This window comes from Nestor notabilis, unplaced genomic scaffold (genome assembly GCF_000696875.1).
Source record: "Nestor notabilis isolate BGI_N333 unplaced genomic scaffold, ASM69687v1 scaffold2585, whole genome shotgun sequence".
Lineage (NCBI taxonomy): Eukaryota > Metazoa > Chordata > Aves > Psittaciformes > Psittacidae > Nestor > Nestor notabilis.
This window is the reverse complement of record NW_009929630.1, coordinates 15851-28405: the sequence shown is the minus strand read 5'-3', so window position 1 is coordinate 28405 and position 12555 is coordinate 15851. Positions and strand designations below refer to the sequence as shown.

The 12555-nt window shown below is 40.5% G+C and overlaps 1 protein-coding gene across 1 annotated transcript in view; it reads right to left on the bottom strand.

Annotated features, from left to right (window-relative positions):
• NCOA7 (nuclear receptor coactivator 7) overlaps positions 1-9451 on the bottom strand; it is a 64321-nt gene extending 54870 nt beyond the window's left edge. Inside the window, exon 1 of the mRNA XM_010015054.1 lies at positions 9320-9451. Coding sequence (XP_010013356.1) covers positions 9320-9369 — 50 coding nt within the window. The 5' untranslated portion in view covers positions 9370-9451. The remainder of the gene's footprint in view (positions 1-9319) is intronic.
• Positions 9452-12555: the final 3104 nt, after the last annotated feature.

Here is a 12555-nt window from a genome sequence, read left to right as displayed (position 1 = left end):
AGAAGCCACTACTGCAGGTGAAAAACAAAAGGCAAAGAATAAATCTTGCCCTCCACCAGCATGATAGAAGGGTCGAGAGGAGAACACAAGAGGTTCTGCTCCATCTCTGTGTTCTCCAGACTCTGTAAGCCAAAGAGGTCCCACCACTCTTCAGATAGGCGCTGAACTAGAATAAGCAACTGAGAAAACCATAAAGTTTGATCTTTTAAGGCAACCCCTCTGCTTAACACCGAGCGCCCTCGCTCCCGGCAGCAATCACACGCACCCAGGCTGCGGCAGGGCTGGTGCCTCCTCCTCCCGTAGCTGCGGAGCAGCAGGAGGAAGCAGTCCCCTGCTGCGCTCACGGACAACGGCCTCCTAGCAGATGCGGCCGGCAGGAGCCAGATAAGGCGGGTGCTGTGCGACACCCCGTCCTGCTGCCTGCCGCTGCCCCACCGTGCCGGTTCCCTTCAGGGCAGGGAAGGAAAGTTTCCTGGATCCTACTCCTGTTGCAGTAGGTGGGTGCGGAGCTGCTGGCCCTTCTTCCTCTCCTGTGCCCTGGTGTTTCACCTGCAGCAGCAGCAGCACCCTGGGCCTGCTCCCACCACCCCTGCTACAGCTCTGTTCCCACAAGCAGCTTTCACTGCTCTTGAACCTAACAGCATGATTCCTCATATGCATAAAATCGCTGAAATGCTCAAATGGTTCACGGGACCAGAGTCATATGCTGTAGTTATAATGCACTCTGAGACTGCAAGGAAAAAAACCCAGCGGGGTGGAGGGGAGGGTGGGAGGGAGGTGGTGGTGGCAGCATTTGTACCACAAAATAGCTCTGTAATGCCAAAAAACCCTTCCCAGCCTTAGGCAATCAGAACTGCTACATGCAGCACCTGCTGTGCTCCAGGTGGATAGAGGAGCACCATCTTTTTATCACATACACTGAGCATACAGATAAATCTTAAGGAGACTTGATTTTTAAAGGCTGATTGAAACACGTGATTAACACCTTGAAGCCATGTATTTATAGAAGCATTACTGAAAGCAAGAATCCAGCAGCTGACAGAAATGCACTGTTATGTCAAAACCATAAAATACAATTTAAATTTACCTGTGATTGGCTAGGTGTTTACACCTACTGAAATAAAAACAGCCACTCCAGAAAAATAGTGGTAGAAAGTTATTATCAGTATATTAAGTGTTACACAAGACAAGTTGTCTGTGCCAGACTGCCGTCTGACAGGAAGATAGTGCATTTAGACAACTAAAGAGCTGATTTATGGCTCATTTACATTACAAAGGTTTTCCAGCACAAGGACAATTCTCTCCCTCCTCCCCACATTCCTAACCAGTTCTCTGCTCTCCTTGGGATTTTCTCTCACATAAATCAACAAGACAAATCCCACAAACCTCAATGGACTAGCATGGGAGACTTAAGAGTTTAGCTAACATACATGCTTAAATTTCTGATGATCCTAGGCAACACTCCCCGCCCAGACTACAGAATAGGACAAAAAAACCCCACTGCAAGCCTACACTTAGAACACACCTCCCCATGATCAGATTGGCAGGAGGAGGGTTGGGAGAAATCCTTTCCAAACCCAGCCTGGAAGCTGGATTAATGCTGAGGACCAGCCTGGCACACCAGGGGGAACCTAATGCCATCCGGAATATCCACACAGCCTCTTACCCTGCCCAAAGCCCTAGGAAAGAGGAAAAAAGCTTCATTTCGTGGGAGAGACGGCAGTGGAGAGCCCGAAGTCCACAGGCATGCAGCAGAAACTGCAGAATGTGCAACTAACAGCTCAAATTCAGCACAAGCATGAAGCATACCCATGCAGGATCCACCGCACTTCTGCTACCGACAGAACTCCCTTAAGTTAGCTATGTAAGGCTTTCCAATCCCTTGGACAGAGGGGGGAAAAAACTGCCTCTTTCCAAAAGCACATTCCTGAAGGTATAATTTATCTTTCCCTTGAGACGTGCAGCACTCTTACCAGAAACAGAACATGCCACCAGCCAAACCAACAACCCAATGTAGCATGGCACATGCCAGAAACAGGCATAAGTGTGGAATCACTGCAGCAGACACAAGGCAAGCAACTTCAGCTGTTGGGCCAGAAACACCAGCAACCCTCCCTGACGAGGCTTATCTAGCTTCTTATCAACATGGGTTTTCTTCAGTGCAGCAAACTCTGACATATCTCACGATGCTGATTCTTCTCCTCAAAATACTGTACACCACATGCCCTACTACTATACGGTACAAAGCACCAGAAAGCTGACCACGACTGCTGCCACAAGGTGGTTAAGACAGTTGGGATTTCTCAGAGCACAAGCAAGAGAAAATTAACAGCACCACCAGAAAGTCAGTACCATTAGGCATCTCTTCAGGTGTGTGCTTCCCTGTCACTTAAACAAAACTCTGGCTGCTTTTATAAGGGACCTTCATGCTACAGCAGCTCCTTGATGGTAGCTCTGCCATCCATAAGAGGTGTGGCAAAACCAGAAGACTGAGTGGGACCACCTCTTTTAATAGCATCTTATGCAGCATTGCTTTAAAATTGACTGTGGAACCACACATCCACCACCAATTATTAATGCTGAAGTTCCACAAGTGTTTAAGATAGGTTTAATTTTAAAACAGTTTGTTGGGATTAAGCAGAATTTTATGCAGTAGGTCCTAAAAGCAGAAGATATATCTGGGAGGCTGAAGGGAGTACACCACACACTACAGAAACACAGCCTAATTTAAAAGGGTAATTATATTAGTTTCCTACAGACAACAGTAAAAAGTCTGTATCTCACCTATCCAGAAAACCATCTTATGAAGGCTCCAAATTTTATAGCCTTTAGGATACAATGTCTTTAAATCCTTCCAAGAGCAAAAAGGTAGATGGCATGGCCCACAGAGAGCCTCCAGCACACCCCTCATGCCTGGCATACACAGCTGCAGGCCACGGGGAAGAAGAGGAAGACAAAATACATTACAACTATGGTAATAGCAACTCTTATCAAAATTGCACAGACTCCTACATCAAAAGGCCTATCATGTAACTATTTATGTTCTAAATGGAGGCTAAGTAAGTTCCTTTTTTTGCATTTTCTTTTTAAAGGCTGATAAGAGACACTCAAATGTCCCTTTGGGAAAAGCAAATATAAGGTCATTGTATGCTTGCTGCCTAACAAGCCAGCTTATACATATCTTGCAAGGTCATCAGTGAAAATTCTGAAATTGCTGGTGTGACACTGCATGTTTGAAAAGTAAATAAACAGAAACTCTTTTCTCCATATATTCTGTGATGTAGTCCTCAAAGAAATCAAGAACATCATGAAACTCTGCCTTTCTTCTCTTTCCTAAAAAAAGCCTCTTTATACAGAGCCCACACTGTTAACCAGTCTCACTTCACATGCAGAGGGAAGTGAATGGGTGAGGAGATTAACCATGCTTCCCGTCTTATGCAAGCTTTGTATCTCCATAAATAGCATTTTTGGTACTGGAAAATTTTGTAAAACCCTGAAGAAAGCCTCCGGGCCCCATTAAATACTTCCACTAACTCTGTTATCCAATAACAAAATTCTTCTTCAATCCTAAATGACTCCATACTCTTGAGGATAAAAGCACTGGAAAGAACCGAAGCTGCAGAAACCACTGCCTGGTTTATGCTTCCCAGAGGAAGCACTCACACTGAGAATAATTCAGTGATTCACAGGCTAAGTAGAGGACAGTAATTCATGCTCTTCTGCTGACTCTCATCCTGTAACACAGAATTACAAGACTACTCATCTCAAAACCTCACAGTTCAGAGAGCTACAGCAATGTGAGATGAGGACACAGTTCCCAAGACAAACAGCTGTTCAACGTAACTTTTCCCTTTATCAGAGAAAGTAGGTTCAATTTCCACCCCCAACTCTCATTCTCCAGGTTTACACCCATCATAAAAAGAAAAATTTCCTTCTTCTTATATATATATATACACACACACACCCCCCAGTAAGTTTCTGAGCAATGAACAGCAAGTGTGTCTCAAGCTTCTGAAGGACCAAACCAATGTCCCAAAGCTCTACTCAAAAGCTCCTTGTGCTGCTCTCTCTGAAATTCTAAACATTCTTCAACATCTGAAAACTACAATGATTGCAAAGGACAGCTGAAATGCTAACCTACACAGCAGCAGGCTGCAAGTCTGCTAAAAACATTGAAACCTCTCAATTTTAAGTAACTAAGGCAAATCACAATACAGTATGTTTCAGAAAGTATTTAATGGGTTCTCTCAGCATCCAACATAGCAAATCAATTATCCTGCACATACACCCCTATATAACAGAGCAAATAGTAACAATTGCACCCCATAAATCTAAAGTAGTGGTATCTTTAGCCTTTTCTTAGAAAATAAAATCAGGCACACATGTTATTGGTCAAAACAATGTGAATAAAATGCAGTACTGTGTTTTAGTTTCAATAACAGGATTATGAAGTAATGTTTATATGTCTGGAAGCAGAGCTAAGAAATTTCCATTATACAGATGAGCTGAAATGATGTATTATTTCCTAGAGCCATTTAAAAAAACTTAACCATCTCCAGGATCTTGGCTTGACTATTCTTCACGCCCAAGATAAACCTCCACAATGGTTTGTTTTAAAAACAATGTGTGGAAACTTTTCCTTCTGAAAGCAAGAAATAAATTATGGGTGCTACAGGAAACCTGAATAAACATCAACACTTTGGCTCAGCAGAGCAAGAACAATTGCAAGGAGATTATTGCTAGAGAAATAGTGATCTGAGGAGCATGCAGCATTTGAAGCCTATTACATGGATACCGTAAGCCTGGCCAACAAGGAAAGTGCCTAACAGAAAAACCTACGACGAAGTCTCACATACAGTAGATGCCCTCAGGAAAGTATGCCTGTGCATATATTCCTTTATCTGGGTTTCCCTCCTTCCTAGCCATCACCAATACTCTCTCTCTCAACATATTCCCTCTGGGCTTGCTGCATTTTTCTCATTTCATCATCTTTCTATGCCTTAGCATCTACAGGAATAAAAAATATGAGGCATACAAACACTGAATATGGGAATAAACCAGAGCAAAGCCAGGAAAATTCCAAATTAGATGTTTATAAACCTATTAGTTTGTAATATGTAGAAGACTGACTAAAGGAGTGACCACAGTGTGTCAGACCAAGGGCTCGTGCATCCTGCCTCCAGCAGCAGCCAAGAGCAAGGACCAGGGAAAGACCATAACAATATGACAAGTATATATATGACTCCATAACAATATGACAAGTATATATGACTCCTTCTACAGCTAAGTTTTCCAGACTTCAGCTGTTTGCAGCTCTGCAGCTACGTATTAATGAAGCCTATCTTCGTGGGTTGTGAACATTTCAAAGGAGAGATAAGGTTAGGTCGTAAGCCACTAATGTGATTGGAATGCTGTATACCATTTGTTGTATGGTCTGGTTTACTTATTTTTAGGTATTAAAAAATAATTAGGCGAAGAAAAAAGCTGTGAATTAGAGCCTGGTAAAAAGTAAATGATAACTGTACTAAACACATGTATCTTTGTAAATCTTGGGTTTAATGTACAAACCTTAATCTGCATGAATGTAAATTTAGGTATCTAAGACAAGAATCTAAATTAAAAAAGAACATGCTGTAGATCCCTTTATTTCCCTTAAATATTCACATCACAAGGCAACACAAGGTGAACACCAGGATGAACAACTGGCTTCGGCTTCTGACAGAGTTACAGCAGTCTGCGGCTAAAGGGAGTCTCTGCCTACTCGTATGGGCTTTGGAGCATGTCACAGGCATTTATGTAGGTTTTCTAAAGAATGATGCCAACAAGACCAATGTAAATCCAATAAACACAAAAGTACTCAAATCCCAGTGAGAATATTTTCCCTAATAGAAGCACTCAGAAATCTGGTTCAGTGATGACTGAAAAAAAGAGACCAAGAACTCAAATTTGTAATTTCCCTGGAAACTATTAAAAAAACAAAACAAAACAAAAAAAGCATTCAATGTAAGTATCAGTTTTGCAGTTAATCTATGTATCTGTGTATAACATTCTTCAGATTAAGGTCACCATAAGGTGGAGACATAACTATTAATACAATTAATGTAGGCATCTTGGTTGACTTGTTGAAAAGTTACTATTTTTCAAATAAAGCACTACTTACTGGTCGTTCTCTGCTAAGACATAGTAGAGAGCTAGTTGACATAGATCATATGAAGCAAAGGGAATGCTGAGTAACTCACAGTGAGGAAGGTCAAGAGACACAGAAAACTTGAAACTAAGAGCCCCTTTTGCCATTCTTTCAGAAAGCTGTTCAAACTCTTCCCTTACAAGTTCTCATCTCCTAGAACTTCTTGTGCAGATATGTCCAGTATCTCAAAAAAGCACATGCAAAAGCAATTCCAGTTTCAAGCTGTACATTCAGTGTTCCAGACTACCAATTTATATTCAAGGCAATTCTTTCCATGTGACATATGTCACTCATTTTGGTAATTTATTTTTAAATTAAGTTATAATTTTAATAGCTGTTCATTTCACAAGGGTTAATAACTCTGAACTTGTCCCTACACAATGGGCAGGGGAAAACAAAGAGGTTCTCCATTCTGTAAGGAGAGGGAAGATTAAAGAACAGGCAGAGGGAAATGGCAAATTGTACCAGGGTTCAAGGGCATATGATCACAGGAAAAAGCTCCAGATGTCACAGTGAAGTCAGGGACCCAGTACACATAGATGTGTCACTGTACACCTATCCTACACTGTACCATTTATTTTTGAACTTGCTGGATATGAGGACAGACTTCACAGCAAGAGGAGACAGCTCTTTGCAAGAGCTAGGGTAATACTAGTCTGTTTGGGAGCTAGTGGCACAGAAGTCAGCAGAAGAGCCTAAAAACAAGGTCTGAAGAATTAAGTAAGGAAAACTTAAACACACAGAATAGTCTTTAAGTAGGAGTAGCAGTCTTAAATAAGGACTTATTGCATAAGAGAAATTTATGCTTGCTTGTTACTCTCATACTTTTACTTCTTGCCTGTTAAACTCCCACAAGCTGTAACATCTTATCTGCATAAGGAATCTAAATCAGTCTTTAAAAAGTTATGTGGAGATTTCTATTTTGTTAGAAAAGTTATTTGCTTCATTTCTTGCCAACCCAGGGAAAAATAAGACCTTCACCACAGAGCTCAGTACGTAAAGCAGCATTTGATAAGAAGCAAAAAATGGATGGTCAGGGTTTACTTACTTACCGACGGCTTAACTTGCCATAGGGAGGGGGAAAGCAGAGCCCTTTCCCCCACTCTCCTGACATGGAGCGCAGCTTCCCCTCCTGCTGACAAAAACTCTAACCCATTTCCCATTCTCTTCCCTAGGTAAGCAATAGTCTTCTCCCATAAACATCTGATCGTAGACAAAAATAACAAGGTTCAGGCAAGAGGGTAAGGGAGAGAGTACTTAAAAGAATGTTTACTATACATAAATTCAGATTTTGTAAATATTATCTTAGGCTTACAAAACATAGCAGCAATAAGGGAAAGAAAAAAACAGTAATGGAAGTAGAGGTGTTGGGGAACCAGCTGAGGTTGTTCCTAGCTTAGTAAGTATGAGCCCAAGCTATCAGGAAAAGCAGGGTGTCTGATATAGCACACAGAACAGTATGAAGGTGAAAACTTATTAAACTTGGATGCTTTAATTCCAGGATAGAACAGGTGTCTACAGATTCTAAGATACAAAACCACAAATTTGTCAGCAACAGCAAAACATGCACCTGATGAAATTATCTGTGTCTCAGTATCAGGCACCTAAGCTGGGAACTCTGGTCTGCATCAAGTCAAAAGCTAAATTGTTAGAACTGCCTTAGTACTAAAGGCAGTGTATAAGCAATCTATTATTTCCAGGTACTCATATGACATTTATATGGCTCATCATGTAGAGCATTCACACCATTCATCTGCAAGGTGCTGCGATGCCTGTTTACTAGAGGAAGCATGATGGACTTCAGATGTTAGACTAAAATCAAGGACATGTCGATTTAGTCCTGCTTCTGTCCCTGACTGCACACACAGACAATGTACAGGAAGGTAAGCTGGGCATATACCACCTTCTGACCTATTTTAGCTTCTATTAAAACATGCCTTGATGATCTGCAAGAACAATCTTGTAGAAATCATATGTGTTTGCTTAGAGTGGGAATTTAATTTAAGGGCCTGCAACCTACCTGAATAAAAAGTGGAAAGAGCCAAACGACTTCCCAAAAGTTACATAGCAGATAAGTGCTAGAACTAAGAACTGATTTCAGGTCGTTCTGACCCTTGCCTAATGTCCTACACCCATACAAGACACACTGCCCCTGTGAATTTTTAAAAGGGAACAGCCATAGATGACACAGGAAAGCTGTAAAAAATGAAATACACATCAAAGACTTTGCTGAAAACCTCTTGAGGCTATCTGTTTAGGAGACAGCATTTAGAAAGGACAAAAAGCATTCTTTTCAAAACTGAAGCATCTTACTCGGACATGTCTCTCAAAGCCTCAGTCTTCCTTAACAAGAAATTACTTGTTCCTTAACACAATCTCTTTAGAAACTTCTGCTTTCTTCTTCTTGATACCTTGATCTAGTACAGAGTGGAAAGAATATATGCTTTTCCTCCTCAATGGTGCAGAAAGTATCTTTGAGTCAGAAGATGCTTTTTACACTGATTTCCTCCCCCTCCTACCCTTCTGAGAGTGAGCAAGCTTTGGTTCTTCAACAGAGCTCAGAGATGATTACACATTTGCTAAACTAACAAGGACAAGTTATTAGGAAATCAGCATCACTTATTTCTTAAAAATACACCAATCATGTATTCCAAATGATAAAAATGATTGAAAGAACACTGCTTTTATTTATAAAGATGATAGATTTAGGGAGCTTACCCTTTCTTAGCTGATCTTACCCTATGAGATAATATTATTTAGTCTGTAGTTTATTTGAAATCAGATAAGCTTTAGGTTTAGACATATTTATGTTTTAGATGTGCTTATTTTTATAAACACTCTTCAGGAACTGGATATTGTAAGCTCAAATGCAGTGTTATCTGCAATTGCGTACCCAAGAACAGTTTTGTGTTACAAGTAATAATAATAATTCAAGTTTATCTCCACTACCCAAAAGGAAAAAAAAAATTACCACCTCAAATTAGGGATACAGCAAGGAAAGAACTTTCTGGATACATAATGCAGCATGGGTTTCATTTTTTACATACCTGAAAAATCGTAAAGCCTTGTGAAAAAGGCAGAATGAGGAGTTCAGTATTTTAATCAACATTGAAATAAACCCTGCAACCTTACCGAGCAAAATAGCCTTGTCTTCGTTCCTTCTTCTCTTCCTTGGTCTCCATTATGTACAGTCAAATGGGCAAGGTGTGCAGCCAAGCGTGATGCTTTTTTTCCCCTCAGTACCTCATATCCAGGCAGAGTCCTCTATATAGAACATTCAAAAACAGGAAGTTCATAAATCAACATGTCAACAACACCTACAAAAAACAACAGGGTTGTGGAAATGCAACTGACCCAGTGACAACACAAAGTAAAACTTTAACCATTCAGTGCTTGCCACGTGATATCCACTAGTATACAATGAGATAAACCCCAATAAATTCTCTTAGGCCAGTTTCTTCAGTAGAGGAAGAGAGATACAGCAAAGCAGGTAACCCAAAAGGCAGTAGCAAGCTTTAACACGCTGGAAGGCTTAAAGATTTTTGCAAGCTGTTAAACAGTTTATACCAAAACATCTTCCTGGTTTCATGTGTTTTAGAGACAGGAAGATAGAGAAGCTTTGGAAACATCCAGTACAAACAGTATAACCAGAAAGACACATAATGTTCACTTTATAAAAAATCTGTAAAAATATGAGGAATAAGAAGTTTTAGAACAACGCAGAGTTAAAAAAAGAGCAATTTACGTTCTTTACACAGGTTTGATTGTTGTGAACATATACACGAGTTTCTATGTTGTGAACATATAAACAAGTATACAGGAAGAAACACAATGGACCTCCTGCTCTCCATATGAACTGCAGTCACCTTGAGATAGACACAACTAGAGAAGGTTTTCTGAGAAGGCTGTGGGGTTTTTTTAATAAAAAATCAAAAAGAAGACTGGTACTACTGGCTTTTGACATGGAAATCACCTCTTTGCAAAATGCCATATTGAGGCTCCTGGAAACGAAGAGCTGGGAATTTCAGAACCGCTTGGTAATTACAGCAATTAATGATATGTCACATCAGTTGCTGTCCCACATTCCTGCCAAGCTGTTTTAGCCTCTTCCCCTTCTCCAACACACATTCAAGCTACCCTGACAGCTTGTGCACATGCACAAAATAAGTTAACTTCTTAAGAATTCTTTATCAGTATTTCAGATTAAAGATCAAATCGGAAGTTACCACTAAACATTTCAGCTTAATGGGCTGTATAACAGAGAAATAGAAGCCACATAAATTATGATTCATAGCAAAAGAACAAAAATTCCTCTGAGACCTAATCAGTTCCAATTTTCTTCCTTCGCATTAAAAGATTATAAACTACAAACTGCCAGATATCAACAGAAGAGATAATGTGGCAAAAATAGACTTACCTATTTGAAAAGCCCAAGAATACAATCACCAAGATTCTATAAGAAATACCTGCCATAATTTTCTCTCCATACTTATAAAGCACTGGTCCACAGCAATTAAAGTCCATTGCTTAAAAATGCACATTTTATTACTCATTAATTTTTAATACATCCAGCGCATCAAAAAGAATCTAGTCTCTCTGATCTTTATGCATCAGGTAGAGTCTTACAGTAATGGTCACTCTTTAAAAGGCAAATTTGCCTATGACATCTTTGGCTTTATAAAGGGAATACTGGTTTACCTGTTCAAGTTAACGCATGTGGCAGTCTTCAGCTGGACACAAAAACCTACATAACAGCAGCATACAAGCAACATCAAAATGAATTGTCCTGCTCAGATGACTGGTCTGTATGAAGATATCACAGATTTCCTGATAATTTCAGTGCATTCTTATTCTCCCTGCTGGGGCAGGTCCTTAGATCTTCAGAGAATCAAAACCAGTGGCTTTGTGAGCACTGGATTTAGAGCTACAAGAAATCTTTCAAAGCAGACAACTACAACCTCTACACCAAAGTACAAAAAGTTCAGTGAAAGAGGAACCACTCTTCCTCCTTTGCCTTCATGACACTTGGCGGCATGTGTGCAAGGACACAGGCCAGAATCAAGCTTCACATTGACTCTAAGAACTATTAAATAACCACAGAGCATCAAGATAATATTAAATCCATGATCGCCAGGATAGCAGGACCTATGGGAACAAGAAGAGGGAAGTGGGGAGAGCCCCTCTCAGTTCACTGAAACATGATCAGCTGGGATGAACGGAGGGAAGTGAGATCTGTCCTCAAGGCCTAACCCAATGCAAGAGTCAGCAGCATACTCCTTCCATTCATTCTCTTCCTCTCCCGTGATCTATCAACCCCACCCAGGGGAATAACAGCTCTGTTCCAGCATGGAGGGGGCAGATGAAGGGAGTGCTACTGCCAGGGAGCCAGGAGGACAAAAACATGCCTGCCCATAGCCCTGTTTTGCCCAGTGCCAGAGTAGCTACTCTCTGCTTCTGCAAAGAGGTGCATGAAGAGAGAGGAGATAGGGCTTAAGCCCAGACCTAACCACAGATGCTGCAGGAGGTGCAGCACCAAACCAGGAGGTCACTGCTAAGGTTTTCTGTTTGCTTTCATCCGTGATGAACAAAGCTAGCAATGACAATGTGGGGAATGGAACCTGTTCTTCCTACACCAACTAAATGCAATTCTAAGTCCTTTCACATGGTGAGAGTGAATAAATCAAGAACTTAAAAAAATATTCAGTACATATGGGCACTTGGAAAACTGTAATGTTATCCATAGACCAAGAGTAACAAAGGCATTCAGGTGCTTTGTTTTTTTTAATTTTGCTCATAAAAATGCACAGGGATCTCATACCCAGTCATCAATTAATGAAAATTTTCACAATAAAATAACTTAACATCAGGTTCCATTCTGTTGACTTACAACTTATTTAGCTCGCCTTCTTAGGAGAAACAAAGGTGGCATTCCTGGAAGGCATATTTAAGTCTGAAAATCATACTTTGAAAATACGGTACTACGAAAAGCAAACTGATTAGGAGTGTCGACTTCATAACCTGAGTTCACTTTTGTTGTTGGGAATTTTTCATGTACTAGTTGGCTTTGAGGAGGAAAAACAAAAATAAAGCCTGAAAGCTGGGAGGATCACAGCACACTGTTCAGCAACTGCTACTGGAACCTAGTATTTCTGAAAGGTCCTTGTCAATTTTCAGTTCTTTAAGCTGTACCAAGTAACAGCACGAACCCCACATTTACTTTACAGGTTGTTCACTGATGTTTTAAAGTTACATCAAAAAAAGCAAACCTACTCCACACCTTCCCCCTACCTGTCCTTTGGTATCTCCCAAGAAAGAAATCCCAGATATTCTTTATTAACTCCTTAAAATGTTATTAAGCATACATGATT